Source organism: Lagopus leucura, unplaced genomic scaffold (genome assembly GCF_019238085.1).
Source record: "Lagopus leucura isolate 7727_CA_CO unplaced genomic scaffold, USGS_WTPT01 Super-Scaffold_100017, whole genome shotgun sequence".
NCBI classification, from domain to species: domain Eukaryota; kingdom Metazoa; phylum Chordata; class Aves; order Galliformes; family Phasianidae; genus Lagopus; species Lagopus leucura.
The window spans coordinates 727,013-753,619 of NW_024962271.1; the positions used below are offsets into that span (position 1 = coordinate 727,013).

Below are 26,607 nucleotides of genomic sequence, written 5' to 3' on the forward strand. Positions count from 1 at the left end.
TATCTCTACAACTTTCCTTCTGCAGAAATCACCAGCCCAGCAGTGCTGACAGTTGGTTCAGCTCTACCTGTAGCAGGCCAGCCCTGGACTACTACAAACACTGCTGTATTTTATGCCGATCTTATTCCATATGTAACAGAAAGTATTTGTTTTCATGGCCCTCATGTCAATCAGGACTCCCTCCAGTGGCTCAGCCTGCCTTTTTGGTCAGAAGCCATCTGGTGCTCGTTGCTTGGAATCTGAGTTATAAACCTCCCTGTCATCTTATTCTTTTAACCAAGATAGTATTGAATGAATATGAAACAACTTGGTTTCATTTGTGGGATTGTGGGCACGGATGAGCTCAGAGAAAATTTCCAGAGGAGATCTTAAAAATCTACATATTTTTCCCTTAAAAAAAAAAATTCATTTATTAAGAGCCTGATCAGGAAGAAGAGAGTTCATCTCATTCTTATTTTGCAGAATAACTTCATTAATCACTCTTATCCAACACTTCCATTTACTTCAACTTGTATATTACAGGGACTCAAAAGACAGACATGCAATTTCCTTTACTCCTAGGATGCAAAAAAGGATACGTCTTATTCCTGATAGGGCAAAGATTGACTTTTAAAGCCTGGGCATCAGAAAGGTTTATTTATTTGTCTGCAGAACAGCCTCCAAATATCTCAATCTAACATCTCCTGGAATTCTAACTCTAGTTCCCAGGATCCCAGCAATCCCAAATAGCTCAGGCTCAGTCTTCTCAATACAACCATTAATGACAAGAGTGGCATTCATTTGGGGGAGGTTTTATTTCACAAATAATTCAGAAATAAAAAGAAAAAGGGGGGAAGGGAGAAGGGAGGGAACAGATATTTTACAATTCTGTATTTAGAAAAAAATATATATAGTTTATAAACAAACATACAGCCCCTCGAAAAACATGCAAAGGCACACAAAAATTTACAAGAAACTTTTATACATAGGAAGTAGTAAAATACATCATTTTTCATAGAAAAAAAAAAAAAGCAACTCTATGAACTGGCCCTAAATACATAGACTGCACAACTGACAAAGTACACGATTGGAGGCTCTTCAACCATCTGTTGGCTGAATGACTGCCGATGACTTAAAATGAAGAAGTTAATGGAGCTAGCAGGCCTGAGTGCATGCTGGCAGCTGGATTAGCTAGAACGACTACACAGCATCAGCTTTGCCATGAGTTTAACCAAATGCTTCAGCATGGCTGCACCCAGGTGCGTTAGTTGGCATGTGCTTACCAATCTGCTGAGCTAGGGTCTAAGGAGGAATGTGTCTGGAGATGTAAAGACCTGCTGTGTCTTTAAGCTGCATAGAAATATGTTAGGCTAAGAAATGTTTTGGTATTAGAAGTAAAATCAGTAAATATTTGGCTAAAAACTGGTACTGTCCCACCTATAGGTGAATAGTTAGCACACGTGATTACAAGTGATATATCATTACTGTCTTGGAGGACCTGATCGCACCTAATTCTGGTGGAGGTATGTTTAAATTAATAGCACCCAGGACCTCAAATAATATTTGCGTAGTAAAGTCACAATTTCTCTTTTGTACAACAAATACAAAAATAAACAGACAGACTTAAATTAAGACCAGTTTCTAAAAACCCAAACCAGTTGGCTGAAGATAAAAATATGCAACTTTAACTTGAATTAAGCATTTTAAGATATTTCTGTTGGAATGATAATTCCTACCTTTCTCTTTTTCCATCAGGTAGATACATCCCAAGCTATTTGGATTTGTATGTGCTCTACATTAATCCTCTAGGCTTTTCTTCAAGAGCCCTCACATTTATTTCCACTATTTTACAGCATACACAATTGTCACGGACAACATATTAGAGGTGGGATCCTACACTGGTTTTGAGGCATTTTATGTGCTCTTGCAATCTGCATGATGTCAGTGGGAAGGAGGCCCCTGGATGCCTAATGTCACCTCTTACACTTTCCACTTCAGTCAATGGCCCTGTGGCTACCATTTGGCCTTTGATGGTCATAGATTCATGCTGCAGCATTTAACGGGCTCGAGCTAGACTGCATACAGCACAATTAATCACAGTGGGCACGAACAGGGAAGCCTTATCTCACTGCCAAGATCTCAAATGCTTCCAATCAGCAGTTTTTCTATGATATGTTCCAGCTGTTTTTAACATCATTTTACCTACTGAGAAAATACAAGTATTACTTCTTCCTATCTAAAGCTGTACACCTTGGAAGGCAACGCCGTAGAAACAAAGGTGTAAGAAAGTCATTTCTCTGTATCTCTCCGAAGGTAGGCTTGCTGTGCAGCCTTTGTGTTCGGAGACAACACAAAGCAGTTACAACTTCTTATTTTGCAAAAGGTCAGATTTCACAGAGAAACCCAACAGAGAGACAAATTGAGTGATAAATGTAATTTCCTTGCTGATTTCACGGCATTTGCACAATTTAAGAAGTGCTTAATTTTTGGTCTGTGTTTTGAAACAGCTTGAAGACATGGCTTTTAGATCTTCCTTGATTAAACTGAACACAGCCTGAGCCTAAGAATGGCTAGGAGACATCTGCCAAGTAGCATGAAGTATTTCCCAATTTGTTATACAATATTACAATCAAGTTAACAAGCAGAGAGACTCTCTGTTTATAAGGACTGAAGAACTAAAGTTTATGTTGCCTTCTCATGAGCAGTGAGGTTACTGGATTTTGTGCATCAAAAGACAATCAGCCTTGTGTTTACACCAAGCCTGAAGTAAATTTCTTATGTGAAGCAAAGAATACTCTCTAGCCATAAAGAGTAGCTCAGGCCAGGCTGTTTTCTTGGCTCTGAAATGCATTTGGATGCGTGCTCAGACATCGCTAACAAAACAACAAATAATGTCATGAAAATACCTATGGGTTTTGCAGAACAGCATCGTGGATGTTAAATGCTCAAGGGTACAGCATTTATACTGAAAGGTGGGATCTATCATTGTCAAAAACAGTGTAAAAAAACTCATCCATCCCAACTTACGTCATATCTTCCAAGTCTCAGAACTGCACACACAACAACAAAGAGCTTCACAAAGGTACAGTGAACATGCTTCCTACGGATGCAATCATTCCTAGCAAAAATAAGATTAACATTGTCTCTACTCTACTACTACAGATAAAACAACCAGCACTGCTGTATAAATACGCTGCATTTAACTGAAATTTTATTGTAAATGGCATGTAATATAATATGAGATGTGCCAGCACAGGAGCCCCAGTTCACTGACTTCTCATGAGTTACCAGACTTGCAAAGTACCTGCAAATGTTTGACCAGCAAACACTAAACCTGCTGTTGCGATTATGGGGTGGCCTCATTTTCTGCAGCAAGGATCTCTGCCACCATCTCATGTCCCACTCCAGTGCCCAGAAATCCCCAACGTCTGGTCGACAGAAACATTCTCTCCCCCTCCATACAACTTGGCCAAGAGCAAAACCGCAGCAGCCAACATGGCGGCACCGTTGCATCTCACCTCATTAGGAAAATACCAAATGCTCTCTTCTTTTGCACACGAATCACCAAATATAAACAAATCTCAATCTACTCAATCGCAGCCCAACCTCTCCCCAGAAGATGCAGCTTTTAAAACAGTTTCTCATTTCAGAAGGCCCAGTGCATGGACAGTTGCTCACTTCTGAGTCCGTATGTCATCCTGTCCACAGGAGAAGACGCTTCACACTCCAAAAAAGGCATCCAGGGCCAGGTCGAGATCCCTATGGCTGCTGTACATTGAGCCACTGCAGTTCTGTGCAGCACACCTCTCTCTTAAATTGAAAGTAAGAACAGTTTATCATTGCTGAATGCCCCTAGAGGAAAAAAAAAAAAATGCAAAACAAAAAGATACAACGCTGAACGGTGCGATGAGATGCAAACAGCTGAGTCAGAACCTGGTGTCCATTATTTTTTTTTTGTCTTTTTCTTTTTTTTTTTTTTTTCTTTTCTAATTCCCTGAAAGAGATTGGCAAGGAGGGTATGTTCAGAGCTGATGCTATCAGAGGAGCTTTCCTGTCTCTGGAGATCAACGGAGAGCTCTCCTGAAGAAACTTGCACCTTCCCTAGGAATTTACTGCTTCACGGCAAAAATTCGGAAAGCGTTTCCATCTGAAGGACTCCTCAAGCTGGAAAAAATAAAAAAGAAAAGAAAATGCAATGAACCAAACATAGGCATGGTAACAACAGGACGTGTGGTGCAAAAGACCTGCAGTCATCTCTGAATTTCTTTGAGGTGCACTGATTCAGTCCCAGCAGGAACTGCCGCAGGCAGGAGAAAGACAAAGGGTGAGAAAGAAGAGGCAGAAATCTGTTCACATCTGGTTTATGGTTTCAACAAAATAAAAAAAAAATAAAAAAAAACCAAACAATTACATTCAAATGCCCACAAAATGGGCTGGGAAGCAAACAGCTCTCTTACAACACTAGCTTTTATCTGGGGATCATTACGATGCCTATGGTTTGTGCATAAAGAGAAACATGTTTCACCAAAAGCAGTAGTCAATTAGGCTGGCAGGTTCCCAATACTCATCTGGCCCATCTCCATGTGCCAGCAGTGGGAGCAGAGGGGCAACCAATATGTATTTTCATTTTCCATCTTCAGAGTTGCCCCCCAATAGATGGAGCAAAGGTTTGCTTGTGTTCTTGCCCCTGCTGTGCTGCACAATTCCAGGAGAAAGGCAAAATGTCCTATCACCTGCAAAGTGCATGTACTAACAAGGGTGAAGATTCAGAAGATCTTCCCTTGTACAAAAGTAGATCTTGCCCAGTAGGCAAACCTGTCCACTACCTTTTTGGATGCATATCTTTACCAAATCTTATATCCTACATCCTGAAGTACCAAGTTCTCACCTCGATCTTTGAAATGATTCTACCATCCTGTGGGTTTCACAGCATGGAGGTGCTCCTTATCACTGATTGGAAATAACACTTTCCAAATCTTCATACTCATCCCTACTGCTAGAGCATCTTTGGTTTCCCTCACCTCCCAAATCACAGCTGGTGCTCACATGATGTGTCACTGCTAAAGGGAGAGTCCATTCTTAGTTTTGCCAGAGCTTTTTGTGCAAGCAAGAAGTTCTCTGTTAGTGTAAAAGATAAGCCAAAGAAGGACAAAGGTGGAAGAAAACTCATAGTAACTGTAGTTTTTGTGATGTAAATGCAAGCTGAAAGCAAATCTGCCAGACTGCAGATCTGATGATCAAAATGCTGATCCTGGTAGCTAAACTCATATCTTATGCCTAATGCTTTCCTGTCTCAGCTTTTCTGCTTTGGCTTTTCTTTTCTGAGATTCTACACAGCACTTTGTAGTATTCATTGTTAGAATAAAAATATCAAACTTGTTCAGATTGCTTATGATTAATAAAAGAGGAACCACACAGTGCAGTCAGAACCACGCCAGTAGTGACCAAAACACACAGCAGTGGCAGAAGTTATGTTTACAAAGACAGAGAAATCAGCACCATCACATCAATGTGTGAAAAAGTGCATCACAAAATGAACCAGAAACAGAAAATGAGAAAGGACTGAAAGAGTTACAGTGACATAGCTGTGATCTCTCTGGAGGTGCAGAGTTTTAGAGGCATCGATTTAACATTTTTCACCCAAACACCATGGTTAGACCAGAATAAGCTCTGAAAAATTACAAGGGTAGAAAATCCATCTTCAAAACCTGCCTGATCATCTCTGTAGGTGTTAATTTAGTCATCCTGCTTTTGGTGAGAATTTAGGAAATTAATTAACACGTCCCACAAACCAGAGCTCAATGCAGATCAAAGCACTACCCAGGCTGAATGCTGCAGAAACACCCATGTTTATCTTTCAGATAAACAGGTTTGGAAACTTTCTTCTTCAGAATTTACCTCGTAAGCATTGTCCAATACTAACGGCTGGACTAATTACGGCAGTGAATCTTAATGATATGGCAAGATGTATAAACAGTGTTGCATCCTTAAATAAAAAATTGTGTAACAATATTTCACACCCTTCACACTGATCTGAGAGCAGTCTTTCACTTGTGGAAGGTGAGGGCAGGACAACACACTCTATTTGCTTGAAATATCTTGAAATTCACAGTGATGCTCCTAAGCCGTGTTTCCACCCCACCAGCTTTGCTGGCTGTTATCTGCTGACTTTGACATAAAATTGAACGTACAATCGAACGCACCATCGAGAATAAGAGAAAAGTGCAAAGAAAAATGTCCCACCTCTCAGACTGGACTCCATTCTTTAAGGATCCTACGTAACTTTTCTTCTTTTCTACAGGCATCACATCCACAAAGCCACCTTCTTCATCTGCAATGACTCCTGCGTGCACTGCGCTTTTGCAGATACTGGAGCTCTGAAAAACATGCCAGCATTTTCACTTACAAAAATATGTGTTTTACATCTGGAGATTTACCTTCCTCATTAATATCATGTGTAAGAGGAGAATAAAAAAAAGAGCGGAGCCAAAAAGCTATGAAACAATTCTGTCATTCTTAGGGATGGTCATGGGCCAGATCTTGTGGGTCCAGGTCTCAAATGCAGAAGTGAAATGACTGCAAGAAGATCCAGCACTGCTGCAGAGGACAAACAGCTGTTCCTGCAGCAAAGCTGTGCCTGGGACACTGTCCAGGGCCAAAGCTGACTCAAGGGCAGATTTCCAGCCAGTGACTTTTTTGTCTGCACTGGAGAAACCACAGTGGTGAGACCTCTTTCCTATTGACCAGCCACCTTGGCACAGCTTATTCACCAGGTCTCTTGAAAAGTAGACACTCTTCCTGCATTAAGCTCAATGACCTCAAATTATCCCAGAGAATTCATGTTCTTCTTTCTAGGAAAAACAGAATGGCTGCACCCACAGACGCGTAGGCTTTGGGTACCTGGATAGCCCCATTAGTTGTGTAGCCCGGTGTCCCAGTGTCCCACTAGTTGGATAAACCATTGTCCCACAAGGCTACACTGAGCTCAGGGGGATGTTAACACACCCCTGATGAAAAGATTAAGATTTCTCCATCACACTGTTCTCCTCAATGTGCAGAGTCAGAAGAGTAGGAGGAATACAAAACATGAACAAAAGATGACTAAGTTCCCAAAGCATCCAGGAAACAGCAAAAGCAGAGGAGGTTTAGGCATAGTATAAAACTTGGCTATCAACTCTCTAAAGGATTTACATTCAGCAAGCTGGAGCAACGACAAACAAAAATCAGCTTTGCACAGGGAACTGCAGCAGGTGAAAATCCCAACTCCATAAACTCTCTGATGGCTAAAAACCAAACTACCACAAAACCAGTGCCAAGGGCAAACCTTCCCATCGCTTATGTACAATACAGATCGTTCCTTCTTGCAGCCATATATGGCAGGTTTGCCTTGTCCCCTATGTATTTATCACTTTGGATCGCCTATCTCCTGGCAGATCCCTGAGTTTTGAGTGCCAATTTGGTATTTTACTTCTATAAATGGGCAAGGGAACACTCTGTTTAGAAGATACGCTGCAAATTTGCCCAAGTATGCAGTGGGAAATCTGCAAATCTAAAATCGGCTCATAAAATTAAGCTGTCCTGAATCAATTTGCAACACTCTCCACTGGGAGATATCCTAAACTACGTACTTCTGTTTTTTTCCAGGACTTGCTGTTCTGCTGCTTGCTCAAAGCTTTGACCAGAAGGCTTTTTATTGCATTCCCAAATCCTCCTCTTATCACTCTGTTGGATCGCTGTCCTTTTCCATCCCAGTCCAAGTTTTGCTTTGATGCATTGCACACAGAGCTTTTGGAAGATGAGTCATTACGAGAATAAAGGTTTTTCCCCTCAAAGACAGAAGTACGACAACAGCACAGACAACGCGATGGCCTTCCATGGCGTGGCCCCCTTTACATCTTCATCAACACCCATGCAGGTCTCCTGGGATGCTCTGAGAGCATTTCCCGCTGAAGTGGACTCTGAAGCACCCACCATAAAATGACAATACTTCTTTATAGTGGGCCATTAGCAAGAGACTGAGACTGTGACTTCACCCATAATTTCCTCATTAGTGGGACTGGTTTAATCATTAAGTTCCTATCTCAAGAGGGTTGAGCCACCCAGCTTGGTTAGCACGGGTGATAAACATCTCCTTTGTTATGTAAGTCATCAATCCAGCTAATTGCCACAGAGTTGTGGATAAAGAGCCTTATCTCAAGAGCAGAGAGCCGTTTTCCCTCCCAGATCCATAGGGCTCCTGTGCAGAGATGAGATGTTGCACTCCAGAGTCAGGCAAAATGACCAGCGACAGTGTCTTGCAGAAATTAAAAGCTCTTTTATAGCCCTGATAAAGCTCCCTAGGTGTTCACACAGCTCCCAGCATCTCCTTAGAACTGGGCAGCTCTTCAGCACAACCTCATGCTGGTAGACACTTCTGTCCTTTCTCCCCCATTTTTCTAACTCAGAAGCCTCACCATGAGGTTGACCATGCATGGTCATAGAATGGCGTGGCTTGGAAGAGAACTGAAAAGTCGTTCAGTTCCAACCCCTCTGCCATGGGAGGTGTTTTCAACCACTGGATCAGGCACTGGATGCTAAGAGGCCACCTGGAAGAGCACTGATCAGAGACAGTGCAAAACACATCGTTTTCTTTTAGATAACTCATTTAATTTGACTCAACTGGAGCACAATTCCCCCAGGGCCATGAAGGTGCCACTCCAGATGTGCACATTTGCGGCCCTGGAGACAAGCACTTGTTCCACCCAGCTCACTGTCTGCTTTAATTACATCTCAGCCAGGGCTGGGGTAAACTCACAGCATCCCTGCCTGGAGAGCATCCTGCATCCAGCTACACCAGCACACAGTGGCAAAAGACTCTGCCCAAATTCCCCCTGCTTCTTTCTCTGGATAGTTTTCCAGCCTGAGCACTTAGCAGTATCCACACCTCCCCCCTTTTGCAATACACCTTTTACACCACCCTCAAACTCCTTTCTCCTACTGGCTTATTTTTTCCATTTTTCTACTCATTCACCTGAAATCCAAAGTCCTTTCCTCTTTATATCCACAGCACACTATTAGCACGGGAGCCCAGAAAAAAACAAAAGGTTAACCAAGCCCTCTAAGGAGTGACCAAATAGTCTTTCTCTTCCTCTGTTGTTTTTTTTTTTTACCCATCCCCATATCATGGTCCATGACCCAGTTTATGAATCCCCAAGGGGACGGTAGGAAATGGAACTTGGGCTTCATTGAAGGCCACTAATCCTTTTGCGTCAGCACAGATCAGGAAGAAATGCCTGGATGCTGGTCCTCACCTAAAACCCTGTCATTGCAAGCCCTGTTCAGGGGTAATCTGAGGTAGTGAAAGAGAGAGACAACTATTTCCCATTTCCTGCAGGCCAGAGCATGCGAGGAGGGGTAGGGCAACAACTGTACAATGGTTTTCCATGTGAGCAGAACAGTTTGTGCAGCTTGAGTAGAATAAAAAAAAAAACACTTTCCCCTAATTATTGTATGATTTCCATAGGAAGTAGTTCTCAGGAATGTGCACAGCTCCACGTTCACCCCACACAGGGAATGTAGGAGCTCACTGGGACCCACGATCGGCCCCAAAGCATGCTCCTGAGGCCAGACACCAGCCTGGGAGAGCTGGCGTTTCCAAAGGCAATCTTCAGCAGGAAAAAAAAAAAAAAAAGAGGCACCCGCAGATGGAAAAATGTTGAAACCCAGTTTTTAGAGGCCTAATATTAAGAGATTTCAAGAAAATGACTCTCTGCCTAGTTTTAGCATCAAGTCTCTGCTCATCCCCATGATCAGAGTTTAGAAAAACAAACCAATAAAACCAACTTGCATGCTTTCTTTCCACTGCTCTGTGCCGTGTTCTAACTACTCAAAAACACTGTTCAGCTCCCAGAAAGAGGACAGGAGGGGGAAGATGGACTATTTTTGCCAACAACATACCATGGCTGAGTATGTAGGGTATATAATATAAGCCCAGATGATATAATACCCTGTGGTATTTATCTGTAGGTCTCTAAACACTTCAGCAAGACAAGACAAACACTACCTCCATTGCACATTCATCACTCCCCAGTCACAGAGAGGTTAAATGACTCATCAAATCCCAGAAGGAGTCATTGACAAACACTGGAAGGGATCCCCAAGCTTTTCTGGTGCCATTTTTTCCTTCATGCACATTGACCCCATGGCCACACTGTGATAACCACGACAAGTTTTGTTGCAGAGTAACCCCTCCTCAGACATCGCATCACACAGTGCCATCAAGGAAAGGAGCATACTCACATCTGCATAAACGTTTGTGCCAAAAACCGGTGCCCAGTAGGATGGCTCGTCTTTACAGTGGGCTGGACAATAAATCCTAGAAAACAATTTATTCAGATTTATTCAGGCTCAACAGGAAAGCAAGCTGCATTCTTAGGAGATTTCAAGTGCCTGCATCTGGTCTGCAGGTGGCAACAGTGAATCTAATTATTGACTCCCCTCAGATGACTTTTGGTAGGTAGTGTAGAGCTTCAAATGGAGAGCATTTGAGCAGTAAAAGAGGGATTCATCTTCCACGGCATTTTCAAAGTGGAGTTCTTATAATTCCCTGACCCTTCCTGACTCATCTGGCCAAAAAACCTCCACTCTTGTTGGCTCTCAGATTGGGGATCTCAGCAGCCCTGCTCCCCCTACCACCTCTCCTTCTCCCAAGCAGGGTGGGTTGCAATGGGACACAGGCTTGCTCACAGCACACACTTACCTTGGGCAATGGGTCGCAGGCTTTTTGAACTGGCACAGCTCAGCTACTGTGGTGTAGCAATCCAGTGTCTGTGCTGTGGAAATAAATACAAAGAGGTAAAATTACTAGGCCTAGTAGCCAAATCAAAATTATGATTCTTTGAAGGAAGAAGATTCACTCAAAAATATGCAGAACCTGGGGACATCTAAAAGTAGAACTCTACTGTATTTGTTTATGTACTCATCATAAGAAATTTTTGTAATTATGATGGGTCACACTTACTAACCAATTTCATACATATTTTGTGATTCATTATGCCTTTCCTTACACTTATTAAATACTTTTTTTTTTTTTTTTTTTTTTTTTTTTTCCCCAGTTTTTATACACGATTCACATATTAGACTCAGGCTTTCTTATGAGGAAGGCTTATCTTCTATCATATTACTACCAATATCTCACTACATTGCAGCTAATGTTTGGATCTGACCATGATCCATCGCCAGAAAATGCTGTTGGAAATGGCCAGTTATGACCATTTTCTGCACCTTCCTTCCTCTTAGATCCCTACAGAAATTTTTAATATGTAATGGTGGAATTGCCCATAAAGGGTGATGGATCATCACCCTTCTGGGGTTTAGCTGTGGTATGGGGCCATTTCGTATGATCGCTTAAAATGAAAAAGAGAACTGCATGAATGATATCTTCAAGCACTTCATAAAACTCCAGCAACAACAATTTCCTCTCAACTTGACAAACTCCACACTTACTTGCAACTTTGGAAACCATGAATGCATTGGAAGGTTTATTTTTCCTGCAAAACAAGCAGGGAAAAGTATTAAAAATACACAACATAAATTTACTTGAATCACTGTGAATATATACGAGTAACAAAGACAACTGAACATTTGCTTGTATTGAAAGCAAATACAAAAACTTGTTCCCAAAGGTCTAACCTGAAAGATTCCACACCGTTCCTGGTAGACTTCACAAAGGCCGGCGTCCTCCCCTTCCTTGTAATATCAACAAGTCCTCCCTTGTTGTCCAGGATGCCATAGTGAATTGCAGCCCGACATATGCTTGATGACTGAGAAGAGCACAGCAAATAATATATGAAATAAATCTCACTCACAGAGCAGCACTGACCAACCGCTCTGCAAAGCATGAAGAAACAAAATCACCAAATGCCAAGTGGAAAATAACCTGATACAACCCTTTGGAATCAGGTTGCTAAATCTTACTCTCCTGACACAACCTTCATCTATTCCTATTATTACTATTATTTAAGCACAGCTTGGTTGGATGACAAAATATTTTAAAGTAAAAAACCGTACACTTAGATATAATTTAGAAGAAAAGCAGCACTGGAAATTCACAACCAGTATGAAATTTTTCCACTTCTCAACAGAACATTCAAACTCAAGATATTTCTGCTAAAACCACTTGCAGGAGGAGGATATCTGCAATCACACAAGTTGCAAGGCAAAAATATGACTTGTAGTCACAACCCAACGGTGAGAATGGGGAAAGCAACCATAAAATGCATAAATAGCCTTTTATATTCACAACCTTCCTTTGCTCCAAAAGTAGTTTTGATGGGAAAACAGTGCCAGCTCAAGATCCAGCAAATCAACCCAGAATATTTCATTGTTTCAGTGTTTGTAGTGTGAAGCTTCTGTTCAGACTGACCACACTAAAAGAGACCCCTAGAAGAGCCTCCTAGTGATCCCTATCCATCACTTCCCAGGGCTTTTATTGTAAAGGGCATTTACGACAGAATCAAGACTGGAATCACTTTGCCTTTCCAGACAGCTTCTTTTTTCATCACTAAGATGAGGAAAATACAGATAGTCTTTATTAACACCCAAATTATAGCAGCACAACCGGAGAATACAAAAAGCCAAATTACATCAAAATCATTGGCATTTCCCGTTTCTGTTATTACCACTAACTTCCCACAGATTACATCTATAAGCTTTTTTAAAAGTACTTACACTCTCATAATAAAATGTTCCAAAGATCTTTCCCTTACTGTACAAGCAGCCAGCTGGGCACAGATACCTAGTGAAGATATATATCTTTGAGGGTGGCGAGAAAACAATTCAAGAAAAACAGACTTTGATTCTATTTCATTTAATAGTCATTCCATTCATTTCACGTAACTCTTCCATTTAAAAACAAGATTGCAAAATAACTACTTTTTAGAACAGTTTCTCCACCCTCCTTAAAAAACCCGACCAATATTTAGATTCTGTGGATTTGGTTTTTCTCCAAGTGATAAACTGTCCTGTTCTTTGCAGAAACCTTAACCAGAAGTTCTCGACTGCCTGGGAGGGGACGAGCCATGAATTATTGGTCTGGCTTAGACAGCAGTGGAACGCACAAGAAAGGTTCAGAAGAGATTCTGCCAACATTTATTAAATGATTTTGGACACCTGGAGCTGTGGGTCATGATGGCTGCAGAAAAAACTGAGTCACTTTGCAGCTAGGCTTGGCTGAGGGCTTTATATTTAAAAATAAAAATAAAAATTAAGGCTTTTTTCAAAGAGATCTATTTAGTTACAAAAATAAATGTAGTATAGGCTACATCTTGTTTACACGGACCTCAACATTTTTAGCCCATTTTTTCCTGTGCTGCTCCAATAGGTATCAATAAAACATTACCTGTTGCATGTTGAGCCTCTGCATTTGTCTCTCATCTTGGTCTCACAGGTAATGACTTGTGCTGGGGAAAAAAACCCAAAAATTTAAATTAAAAACAAACAAACAAACAAAAAACACAGTACAAATTAAAAACATTATGTTGTAAGAAGAAAGAGCCCACCACATCCTGCTTTGGGCACCATGCACCTTTCCAAGAAGTCTTTGGTGTAGCAAGGTTAAATCTTAACAGCCTAGAGCTGTTGGTGCCTTTTGATCTAGTTACCTAAAACAGGTGTTTTTGGGAGTATTAACAGCAAAGTAACATTTGACAGCCAAAGGCTGATTTACAGCCTGAATTCTGCAGACACTACTTTTCATTCTCCATTTAATTACAGGCTCTCCAGATGCTGGTGGGTAAACTTGAAAAGGATGCATTTGCTTGTCTCACCTTGTTTTCAGAATGCCTGGTTTGATGAACTGAACACGACTAAGTGCTACCAACAGAGCATATCACTTCAGAAATCATAGAATGGCTTGGGTTGGAAGGCACCTCAAAGATCATCTGGTTCCAATCCCTGTCACAAAAAGTCTTTACAAGCAAGAAATAGAAAGGAAACCAACTAAAATCCCCAGAAAACTGCAAAAAGGGTAAATGCTGAATACATAAAATTGTAAATGAGGAATGAAACCTAAATGAAGAATGAAACTAAATCGACTACTGATATGAAGACATCAATACTTTCTTTAGATGCTCCACCCCTGAAGGTGTTCAGGGCTGGGTTGGATGGGCCTATATGCTATCTGAGGTGCAATCTGATTTGGTGGTTGGCAACCCAGCCCACAACCAGGGGTTAGAGCTGGATGGCCTTTGAGGTCCATTCCAATCCAACCAATCTGTGGTTCTGGGATCCTTCAAGAACAGATGAGTATTGCACTTTGATGTGCAGGTGGCTTTTCAATGTTTTGCTGCTTACTTCTGAAAGAACAAAAGCAAGAGACTGCCTTACTCATGTAGGAGCTGGAGGTGGTTTTCTTGGGCTTGATGGTTTTGCTGGGCTCATTCTCTGGAGGATGGAACCACACAGGCTTGTGCTCTGCGAGCTGTGGAGTTTCCACTTCGTTGGTCTCATCCGTCTCGGTGATGTAGGGGTCTTCGTAACGATAATCTTGTTAGCAAGGAGAAATTATAAAAAATCATTGCAGTGTTCACATCAAGTGGGAAATCAGATTTCTCTAACAGAATGGAGCTTCAGCCAGTCCTCCAGTGAAGCACAGCTCCTGCGTGACCCCCAGTGAGTCCCAGCTCAGTTGTCCACGGTGCCTCCATCACTCTCAGATCTCACCCCCCCATAGTGCCCCCATCTTTCACAGCCTCCCACTGCATAACCAACTGCCTGCTGTTGCAGCCCAGCGAGAGGATTTGGGAAATGAAGCCAGAATTCATTCCACTTGGCCATTCCTCTGCAAAACCTTATGCTGTTTTCATTCTCATCAGTGAGGAAGGGGATGATGCAAAGAAATAGATAACGAGGCTCCCAACACAGCACTGACATGACCCACTCCAGTTCCCATCTGAACCCCAATGACCCCCAGCCCCAGGTAGAAAGAAATGAATGCAGCAAAATAACCCTCTGCTTTGGGCAAGCCTCCCAAGCATGGAGCTGCCTGCTTCTAAAATCCCAGCTCTTCATGAAGAAAAAAGGCCCCTGATGCATGACCCCAGAAAATCCCACTTGCTCTGAGAGCAGCGCTGCTTCACTGGAGATTTCCCAGCAGCAATAATATTTTTCACTCCGTGTCTATCGACCACTATTCCAACAGAGCTCCTCCTCTCCTCCCAGAGACACGAATCGCTGTGTTTGATTTGCAGCCGTGAAAACCAAAGTGAGGAAAAAAAGTAGGGAAAAAAAAATAAAATAGAAAAGGGAATCGCTCGTCCCTGGCCAGGACCTGCCCACCCACGTCGCCTCCAGTAAGCGCTGGTGGAACATTCCCTTCCCAAACAAACCCTGTGAGGATGGGAGCGCTTCTGCCCGCAGCCTGCCAGCCCCAAGCCCTGCCCCAGCTCCAAGCCAAACCCATGCAGCTCCTCCATCCTGCAGTCGCTCACATTTTCACACTAAATCCAGGCAAATCAGAGCCTTTCAGTTGATGATCTACCATTACACCACGATGCCTAGTTATTGAAGGTGGGTAATTAAAAGCCACGACTGCTCCTAATGAAACGTTTCCGGGTGAAAGCTGGCTCCTGCACAGCACCCTGACCCCCAGCCCCACGTACCTTTGTAGCAGAGGTTGTTCTGGCACCCACCCCCGTAGCTGGGGGGGCACTCAGAGCAGGGGCGGCCGTTCTTGTATGGGGCTTCTCCAATCCAGTTGCCTCTGCAAGCACAGGAGCAATGCATGCTCATCAGATAGCCCTCCAAGCCCCACATTCTTCAGCCACTGACACTAAGGGCGTGGGGAAAATGGGTGTTCCTGTTCTCCATGCATAGATAAGTGTGGAAAAGACAGCTTGTCCCCTTTTCCATCCAACACTTGCTTTCAGCAATCCTGTCCGTCCAAGGTACCAATCTCCCATCAATATCTGCAGCCCCCATGCAGCAGCACAGGCCAGGGAGGAGCACAACTCTTGCCATTGAGGAGCTGCTCCATTTTCCATCTGGAACCATCCCCAAGAGCAAGGTGCAGAAATCCACACCTCACCCCCTGCACAACTGCACGAGTCTGAGAAGCAGAGCAGCACTGCACCTTCCTTTTTGCCCGGCCCTGCAAATAATTTTTCCTCTGAGGCTGCAGAAACATCATCCCAGTCTGGAGCAAAAGAGCAAAGAGCAACCAAACAGCCCAGCAAAGCCTTGTGAGGAAAACGGTCTTCCTCATTTCACCTTCAAGATGATGATTTTAGGAGTTTCCTCTAATGAATAGTGTGAAATATCACCTTTAAACTCCACTGTGAATACTGTGATTTAGTAAGCAGACGTAGCTCAGCAGATTACTGCTTTTTCTCAAGGAAGTACCCAGTAACAGAAGCCCTCCTTTGCACTCACTGTTGCAAGCATTAGGGGCTGAGGAGGTTAATGGAGCTGGAGCTCAGGCTGTGGCTCTCAACCCTTTGGTTATTGCTCTTTCAGCCGTCTCCACCTATAAGGCTAGATGAGGACAATGCACACAGATGCCAGAGAGAAGAGATTAAGCAAAAATGGCAGAAAGAGAGTATTTTTCCATCCAGCAGGATGGCGTGCAGTGCATCGCATCTTGCAATGGGAATTCTTCAGGAGACAGTGGGATTCCATGCGAGGAGCAGGTTGCTGAATCCCAAACTGCCCAGCAGCATCGGTAGCCAATGTGGGAAGGAGGTTTCAGCAACACACCCACGGGCACTGCCTGGCTTGTGCTGCGAGCTCTGGCTTTGGCTGCTAGCCCTATCTCACACACCTTTTATCTCAGCATCATTCTGCCTTATGACTTCCAGTGGCTCTGAGCCACACAAAGCAATTTCCCTATTCTTTTTTTTTTTTTTTTTTTGGTAAGTTTTAAACTGTAAGCAACCCTACTATTCCTTCTGTAGCTGGGGCACAGAGGCCACTGCTGGAAGGACGGGCAGCAGCATTAATCAGCCCCATCCCTTCCAGCTGCTGAGCCTCGCCTGGCAGCAAGCTCCACTCCAACCTCGCCATCTCCTGCTCTCCTTGCCATGGCAGCAACATCAAAGCTCCAGCCTGGCCCCAGCCCCTCCTTCACTTTTCCAGGCAATGCTCAGCAATGTTGAACCAGCTCCGTGCTGCAGTCTAAAGTAAAAATTTAAAGCCACAAACACCAGTCTAGACTGCCTGAAATCTCTTCCCCAGATCCTGGGCTAGTTAAGTAACCTTCCAGCACAGGGTCTGGGAAAGCAGCAGGGCCCAGCCCATCCGCCTTACTTGGGCGAGTAATTGCAGACCAGGTAGACGGCGTTCTCCCAGATCTCTCCCCAGACATTCATCTGCTTGCAGACGTTCACAGCACAGCCAATCTTGTTTGTCGTGGCCCAGACTATCTGCAAGGACAACGTGCTTATTGAGAACCCGCGAGACACGGGCACGTGTTGCAGTGACACAGGATGCAGAGGGGATGTGGAGTATGGATACAAATACATCTCTTTTACCTGAGTGTAATGCGTGCACATGGGGCCTGTGCATTTATCTGGGCACCATGGGTTGCACTCATGTGGGTACGGGTACGAGTAATCCTTGACTTCATCATACCAGGATTGGACATGGAAAGCAGGAGAGCGATACCTGGAGGAGCAAAGCACAGGCATGGCTGAGAACACCCACCCCTCAAGTTATCACCAGCCCCTTTGTCATCCAACAGCACTTGTGCACTCCTGGCTTATTGCAAGGCAGCATCTCAGTTTTTAACACAAGCTTTGTGAATTTTATACTACGGTTTCTTAAGGCAAGTTTGTCTCATTGAGAAGGTGTTGCTTAAAAAACTCAGTAACGTGGGGAAAAAAAAAAAAACATCTCAGTGAAAATGTTAAAGATGATTTCTTCCCCAAAATTCACAGCTCGGTCTGACTTTCTGTATTATTTATAGGTTTGACATGTCCTTCAAACACCGCTGACCTGAGATGTCCTCCTGCCTTTTCCACCCAACTACATAAAACTTCTCGTTTGGCAGAGAGCTGTGTTTTGAAAGTAAACAGAAGTGAAGGTTTGCCAAACAGCTTCACCTGAAAGCCACCATGTACCGACTTCACCACCAGGCCATTTGCTAAATCTGGATGTCCATTAGCAGTTCCTACTGTAAGACCTTTGACAGGAAGCAAGCTTTTCCCCCTCCCATCAAACCAAAGGGTAGTGCAGAGCACTTGGGGCTCTGCACGTGCTCCCCACCTTATTGCAGCTATTTCTTCATGCAGTAAGCTCCTGCGTGTGCTGCTTATACTTGGTGCAAACTATGCACAATGCTTTGCAATCTGAGGCAGCACTGATGTTGCTTGTGCTGTTCAGGAGAACGTGAATGGTGTTAAAATTATCTGGAGAAATGCGTTGGCATTTTGTATGCTATGTACACAGTGAGCAAGCAGAGCAATCTGCAAATTCTGTCTCGAAGGAGAAGAGCATTTCAAACACTTTTTATTGCTTTCATCAGCTCACATGAAGCAGGCAGCCAGCAATACAAATGATATCATTACCAACTGTAGTTTGCTCTTCCAGCCAACTCTTCATTAAAAATCATTCATTAGAAGTGTTTTAAAAACACAAATCTCGTGATGTCATTAAGTGAATACTTTCCGAATTCTATTTTACAAAAGAGGAAATTGAGGCAATCAAGTTAAGGCCCGTTCCTGAAAGCGCTGAGATAAAACTGATTTCTTTTTCCTCCCAGTGATTGCAGTGGGAGCAAGATTGGATCTACCACCATCAATAACCCATAGCAATCTTGAGCTTCTGTAGGACAGCCAAGAACAGCCTGATCTTTTGATTTTGTTTCCAATGGATTAACCACTCAACTTTCCAATCATTATTTAATTCTGCCAATACAAACGAGCCTGATATTTTTCATATCAGGCCAATTTCACACCAGCAAATTTCCATTACTTTCAACCAAGTTGTACCTGATATACAATAGCATAACTTGTTGATCCATTAAAGTTTCCATGCACATACAAAATGTTTGCTTTACAAAGTAGGCTTGGCCTATAAAGACTTAATGACAGGGGCGTAACAATAAGCAAATTTCGCTATAGGATGAAGAAGCAAATCCCTTTGTAAGTCTTAACTTCATCTTTCCCAGCTAGATTAACAAGTCTAGATTCAAAACCTTCCCCAGGAAGATGAAAAAAATAAACAAATGTGCAAAGTGGTTTCAATAAAGACAAATTAAGAGCTGAGCAAATATTTATAGAAAATACAGCAAGAGAAAAATGGAAAGATTTAGACGAGTTCTCAACCAGCAGCAGTGGCTATTAGCGAGGAGTTTCCCAGCTCTTACCTGCCCCAGTGAACTGCCAGGTTCTGACCAATGGATCTGATGAGGGCACTGGGCCCATGGTCCCAGATGCACTGCTGAGCCCAGGCGTGGGCTGATCTTTCCAGCTCATCGTCCCAAGTCTACAGGAAGGAAAAGAACAGGTCAGTTCATCCTCTTAAGAGCATTAGATTGAGAGAGTCAACCAGCAGCAATGAGTAGGGAAAGTGAGACTGAAGTACAGCTCCTCCCTGGTGCCCAGCCTTGCGATGTCAGCACGTTTCAGTGATGTACTCATACCTAAGAACATGTTTTTAAAGACAGCTGCCTACCACAGAAGCACAGGACTCTACGGGGCCTCTTACTTTTCCTCCTCAACGACATGCTCCTTAGGAAGTACTCTGCATAAGTCAACGTAACAAATAGCTCTGGCAAGACCTCAAGAACTCAACTAGACAATCCACCCTAAAATACAGCGAGACATTCTTGGCACATGGTTTTCTAACCCAGTCAAAAAATACAGAAATAAATAATCAGACATTCTAGTGTTTTCCTCATGGCACCCATATTTGACATCTGCAAGATTTACAGCACAAAGTGCCTCAGTGTATGATTTTCCATCTGTTAGCCACAACACTGGGACGTTTCCTTGCTCTCCACCCCCTGGGACTCCAACAGTGAATGTGCTCCTGCTCCCCACTACGGACACAGCCCACACCCCTAAACAAGGGATGAGCACATAGCTGCTGTGCCAGTATGGGGCTGAACCTCTTGCTCCTATCTCCTCCACCCCTAGTAACTGTTGAGCCAACCGATGGATGCAGCCGAACTCAGAGGTGGCAAAATCCCCAAACTCCTAAGCCAGGATCACCCTCATTAAAACTGACATCAGGTTAGAACTGACAAATCCCACTGAAGCTCCCACTGAGGAAAAGGCCTCAGACATCACTGAGTATCACCCAGTTACACGCCAAACGAGAGCTCAGATGCTATCCAACAGCAAATATGAAAGCAGTCTCCCTTGGCTTTACTATCCAGGAGTGCATTTGTTTTAGAGGCCAGACTTGCTGGATCTGGTAGACAATGCTCTGAATTCGTTGTGTGATCTCTGACAGCTGCTCTATTCAAAGCAGTCCTAGGAAGATAATCTGTTGGGGTTAAAATATCATTGCACATTCCTACAAATAAAGCCAAAAGGAAGAGAGACCATTCAGCTCCAGGGCCAGATTACAGCCCCTACAAATGCTGCAACCAGCTGATCCTTTCCAGTTCCATCTTCTGCATAAGAAAAGCAACTTCTCATCTCAGCCATATGAAAGGAGCTATCAGAAACCACTGGGAAGGCATTTAGGTTCTCTAACATTTGAAAACTATTGAGTGTTTATACTCAGCAAGCATCGAGCACAGTCTCGGGCAGTTCCAACTGGGATGGGGAATGATAGGAAATTGTTTGTCTCCTGGAGCTCGGTGTGTCTACACCATCTTCAGAAGGTAAAGTTGAGCTCACTGAACAAAGCTAACAGCACCTCTGAGAAGAGCTTATCATTAAGCCTCCTCAGCAAACTGAATTCCAGCAACATCCAGAGCTGCTCTGAGCTCAGCAGCTTGGCTTTGAACTCAGCAGTGGCCAAGCAAATTCTGCAAAACCCCGTGTGGACACAGCTCCGACAGTGGGAATGAAACCATCATTTTCCATCTCAGCCCTCCAACTCCTTGAAGGTGTATGACATCCGACCCACCGCATCCACATTTCCAAACCTCTGTTCGGAGCAGACTATTGCAATTGTGCCCAGACACACAGCCTTTTGTGGTCTCCCACTTTGTGCAACAGGCAATGGCCGGCCACAGTCCGCCTTCCCATCCAACACACAAGCCACAGAAACTCTCCCAAGACGTTACATGCTGCTGGGACTTCAGACTTTCTAGCAGAGCCCTATTCCCTGCAGCCACAAAGGCGGAGGCTTCCAAGTCTCCTAATTTAACGCAGAGACTTTATGAGCAACAGGCTATTAAGTGGAAATTGATGTGAACATATGTTACATCTTCCTTTGATGCCTATGAGTAGAATAAATGAGGTTAGACAAAAGACACTCAACAGGCAATCTGGAGCGAGCTACAGTTTTGCATGGCTTTGTGCTTGGTGAGTAGGGAAGCTCATTTCTGCAGGCGTCAGATTACAAAGCCATCCCATTTAAATTAGAGCTGTTATTTGCCTATTTCTTCTCAGACGTGAATGCGGTCGGGAGCCTGGAATAATTTCAGAGCTTAATAAACATTAAAAAAAATAATACTACTACTAATAATAATAATAATTAAAAGATTTCAGACTTTTCCAGCTACACTTGCAGGAATTCTTTATGCCAATATTCAAAGCAGTATCTATGAAGAACACCAAAGCCAGAGGAACTGTGTGTTCTACACTCAGTTTCTTATACCCCTTCTGCAACAACCTGGCAAAGCAGCTTCTCACTCTTTGGGGAACAAGGCTGCATTCAAATTCTTCCCTTTTCCCACTTAGGCTTTCTGCTATCAGACCACTCTGATCACAAGCAGCTCCCTTGTTTTGAGATACCCACCAAGCCCATTACTGACTTCTCAAGCAGGGGTTTCTAAGAGCCTGTCAGTACACAAGATCCAAGTGATTTAGCACATGGATTGTCCTTATTCCTGCAGATCTGAAGCTGACTTTCAAAATCTGGTATGCACCATACGCGTAAAAAAATATACATTGCATCCATATCTTATAGTGCAATAATCCTATAATGCAATTTAAAGCCTCTACCCTACTGTTAAGAGGAAGAATGAATACCCTGTATACAAAGAACTCTTTTTCTTCCAGCAGTCTGGACTGAGAACAATTTTGTTTTAACCATCTGTCTTTGGGCCTCCACAAGAGGAAAGATTTCTGCCTTTCATCACTGCTGAAATCCATCTGAAAAGGTCAGGGTGTCTTAGGAACTGTTGTGTTCTTTCTACTCCGGTTTCATTAACAAGGAGTTTGCTACGGTCCTGGCTCCTGCACACCACTCTTGCATACTCCAAAGCCACAATGGAAGAGTTGCTCATAGAGCTGCTGTAGGATTTGAGCAACTGCACTGGGAAGATAAACACTGCTCACGCCTGGCCCATGACAAAGTCTGTATTTCAGTTTCCACCAAGGCTGAATACATGTGCTGGCTTTAAGTTAACTATACAAACCCAGCAGCAAAACTGTTTCTTTCTCCACTCCACCTTTATCCTATCTGCATATGCAGTAACTCTTTTGATCCCCGGGTGAGTCATGGGAGTTACTGCGCATTGCTTCCTTACTAATAGCCTCCTCTGACTGAAGCTCACCCGGCAGTAGAAAAATAGATCTTGTTCCTGGTTTATATTAGCTCCCTTTGTCACTCAAATACATCAGATACAGAACTGGGACATTCACAAAGCAGCATTTGGAGACTGACAGGCAGTTCTACTTCGTTATCCAGAAATTAGAGCAGCATGTCTCCTGTGACGCTCCACACTGGCTCCAAAGGGAAAGAGAAAAGTTTATATACAGTGCTAGACAGACCATCCTCTTAAACAAGTTCAAATGAGAAATGTCCTACGCAGAACAAAGGATTAAAGTGAAATTCACATTCAGAATACACGCTGCATTTCCAAGTAACGTTGGGTAAACACGATGACATGAAAGACTGATTATAGCCTTTCCAAGGAGCACCGCCGTACACCCAGCTTCTTTCTTCGCAGCATATAGGGCCCTTTCATTTGCCCTCAATCGGCCATGAAGCCACTAGAAAAGCACACTGAGCAAAGACAAACATAAAAGCGCGACCGCGCTGCGAGCGTAAATAGCAGTCGGCCAATGTGCAGCCCGCAACTGCAGCCCTCTCAGATCCTCCGAGCCAACCAAAACACGCTTGGCTTTCTCATGCCTCGTGTTTACTCTCTGGAAATTAATCAAATCACCTCTTCTCTGGCAGCATCCTTTGGGCTGCCTGCTGGAGGATGGGCGCCTGCGGAGGAGGAGAGGCACAAGGCAGCGGTTCTTAGAAAGACATGTGATTTCTGACATGGGATGGAGCACCAGCGGTGCAACTGCTCAGGAGAAGCCACTGAAGAACAATCATCCTTCCCTACTGCCCTCTGCTCGCTCTTCTCTTTTCCTTTTCCCTACAGTCACTACAGGGAGAATTTTCCATTTGCAGTATTCATTTCAGCGCAGCTGGCAAGAGACTTCACATTACAAGTGCTATTTCTCCTACCCTTTTAAACGCGGTCTTAACAAATCATTACTCATCCAATCTGTCAGCAGGAGCACATGGCTGAAGTCAGGCTAGCTTCAGTCATAACTATATTTGCACATTGGGAAAAGGCGCACACAAAAAAAGAAAATTATTTGCCTACATCATTTTCTGGCCCCACAGTATTTGGAGGGCTTGTCTAAAATAGCTCAAAGTAGGGTCTCTGGCATCAGGTGAGAAAAAACTATTCATCTGAATTGTTGACGGTAAAGGCATGTTTCATACCAATACTTCTAAGTTCTCCCTCTGAAGTGGGAGAATCCATTGACCAAACTTTTATTTTGGTTTCTTGAGCTACAGAAAGCCAATAGTGCTGACCCATCCACCTCTCAACTGCCCAGAGCCGTGCCAGCAACTTCCAGGGACTGAGCTCTGCAGATGGAGACAAGTAGGAATCACTGAAATGAATGATCAGAGGGATTGGGTTGGAAAGGACCTAAAGATGACATCCTTTAAGCACTGCTGTCCTGAGAGCTGAGCAGATCCCCAACAGTGTCATGGACGTGCCATCCCAGAACACCAGTCACAACGATATGAAAGCTCTAACAGGGAAAACACGGGTTAAATTGTAGGGAAAAAATCATGCTTTTATGACATTAAGGTAATGGAAGAACCTGCTGAGGCAAGCTGTGGAATTGCCATCACAGGAGATGTGTCCAGGGCCGGGCCAGACGTTAGTTTATGAATAATGGAACCAGTCCTGAAAATATGCAGCGGATGGACGAGATGACCCTATTGCTGCCTGTTCCAAGCAAAACAACCCAATGATCTAAAGCATCGCTCACTCTGGAATGAAGCAGCACCAGGAAACCTCTCGAGAAAAGCTAGCTTCAGAGGAAATTCTGCACCTCTTGCACTATGACCAAAAAAAAAAAAAAAAGTAGAAATAAAGCCAGGCATCAGAAGCTGTACTCACCATGTATTCCATATTGGAGGCTGATGGATACACTTGACCTCTTAATTTATTGTGGAGCATCAGTATCTCCTGTCGGTCTGAAAACAAAATGGCTCTCTTGGATCTGGAGTGAGCTTCCCCATCCTGATATTTGCTCAAAATGCTCTCCAGGTGACTCGAGTTGGGCAAGATAAAGCAGTGGGCTGCATTTGCCAGGAGCAGGACACATCCAAGAGGCAGGATCCAAGGCAGGGAAGGATCCATGGCTCTTCTACAGCGGGCAGAATTAGAATGAAGGCAGCAGAAGAGTTTCCTTTCAGGGTCTCCAGTGGCTCAGCACGGATCTGGACGTGGGGGAGAAACAGGCAGCGTGAACAGAAGATCTTGGTATGATCCCCACTGAAGAAGCCACACAACACAGATTTTTGCTTTAAAAAGATGCATAAAGTGTTATCATTCTCTTCAAGGACCAGTGGAACAGAGCACCAACGTGGGTAATGGGAATTCAAGTTTCTTTCCCCAGTGGTGTTGGGTTGGGAGCATTGCTTGGGAAGCACTCAGGCACGGTGCTGGGCGCTCATCCACAAAAAGCAGTGGGGAGCACCCAGCAAAGCCCATCTGTGACCCTCTGTAGACGCAAAAAGGAGATGTTTGAAGCTATTTCCCCCGAGAGCAGTTGTAAAAGAGGAGAACAGATCTGAATACAAGGGAAAGTATAATTCCCAGGGAGGCGGATCACAGAGGTCAGAGAGCAGCAGGAGCTATTTGAAGGCCCTGCTCTGCCAATAGACTGCAGCCGAGCAGCTGCCAGACCTCGAGCAAGCGGCTGTTTATGTGAAATGTCATCGTAACTCCGAATGCTCACAGTTCCTGCTGACAAATGACGCACCGGGGTGCTCGCTGACGCTGCCGTAGAGTGTTACAGCAGGTGGGAGCATGGCCAGAGGGTGAGCTATGGTGTGGTGAAAAGCAGACGGAGCACCCAGCATCTCCCAAGCAGATTAGGCGTTCCTAGGGCTGAGCTGCTCAGTTTGATGGCTGTGTTTTATTCCCATCCACTTTCTGGCAAGATGTTGGATCTGTGAGGCTCCACCTGCCATTTCCCAATAATTCCTCCCTTCCTCTCCCTCCCTTCCCCACATTCTGTCCAATGAAGCTTGCGCAGCTCGGCTGGCTTTATTCAGATCGCAGGCAATTCAGGGAGGAGAGCATGGGCTGCTGTATGGCTCTGTGGCCTCTTTAGGAGGGATCTAAGAGCCTCCAGAACAGAGTTAGAATCATGGAATCATTAGTCTGGAAAAGATCTCTAAGATCATGTAATCCAACCCCAACCCATCCCCACCATGCCCACTAACCATGTCTCTTAGTGCCACATCTCCACACTGAACACCTCCAGGGATGATGGTGCACCACTTCCCTGGGAAGTCCGTGCCGATCCTCACTGCTCTGAGAATAAATTTTTCCAAATATCCAAACCTTATTGTCCACAAGAGGCAATAAGTACCCATGCAGACTGTGTGAGCACAGCATCCCTCTCCTTCAGGCTAAAGTTTGGAAGAAAGCTTCCTTATCTCTGCCTTTACATCAGGATTTGGTTTTGATAACGCCATTACAAAGATGCTGAGAGTGCACCCAGATCATCGGGATCTATCAGAAAAGCTTCAACCCAGTGACACGGGGTTGGACACAGTCCCAAATCCCCTCCTCCCCACAACCAACAGCATCCACAAAGCAGAGCAGCTTTGCTCAGGTGGAGAAACTCTACAGTCATCCAGAAGCCCTGAAAATACGCAGGACGTCTTCACCAAAGAGCAGAAGTCTCTGTTCAGAGCTTTTGGCTGTAATAAGGCAGAATGAAAACCAGCTTCTATCAGCCTGCCTTCAGGCAGAGCATTAAGCCCTTGCCGTGGTAGAACAACATAGGAATATATTTACTAAGTTTAGGTAACAGCTGATTGCCGTTTCCTGCAGAGCAAGCCCAACACATGCTCCTTGTCCCCAGGCACATCTAAAGACTGGGACGTTTGGTGGCCTGGGGGCAACCCCAGCTTTAAACTCATTCCTGTCCCAGCCTTGAGTGCTGCCTTCCCCCGACTTTCTAACAGCGGGGCAGCAGAGCCGTCGCCTTGCTA

The 26,607-nt window shown here is 44.0% G+C and overlaps 1 protein-coding gene across 1 annotated transcript in view; it reads right to left on the bottom strand.

Moving 5' to 3' along the window:
- Positions 1–944: 944 nt before the first annotated feature.
- CRISPLD2 (cysteine rich secretory protein LCCL domain containing 2) overlaps positions 945–26,607 on the bottom strand; it is a 28,151-nt gene continuing 2,488 nt past the window's right edge. Inside the window, exons 2-15 of the mRNA XM_042876893.1 lie at positions 24,497–24,819; positions 19,319–19,437; positions 17,484–17,616; positions 17,260–17,375; positions 15,618–15,718; positions 14,344–14,502; positions 13,358–13,418; positions 12,688–12,754; positions 11,650–11,780; positions 11,464–11,507; positions 10,718–10,790; positions 10,258–10,333; positions 6,223–6,356; positions 945–4,143 (exon numbers count right to left, since the gene is read on the bottom strand). Coding sequence (XP_042732827.1) covers positions 4,089–4,143; positions 6,223–6,356; positions 10,258–10,333; positions 10,718–10,790; positions 11,464–11,507; positions 11,650–11,780; positions 12,688–12,754; positions 13,358–13,418; positions 14,344–14,502; positions 15,618–15,718; positions 17,260–17,375; positions 17,484–17,616; positions 19,319–19,437; positions 24,497–24,739 — 1,512 coding nt within the window. The 5' untranslated portion in view covers positions 24,740–24,819 and the 3' untranslated portion in view covers positions 945–4,088. The remainder of the gene's footprint in view (positions 4,144–6,222; positions 6,357–10,257; positions 10,334–10,717; positions 10,791–11,463; positions 11,508–11,649; positions 11,781–12,687; positions 12,755–13,357; positions 13,419–14,343; positions 14,503–15,617; positions 15,719–17,259; positions 17,376–17,483; positions 17,617–19,318; positions 19,438–24,496; positions 24,820–26,607) is intronic.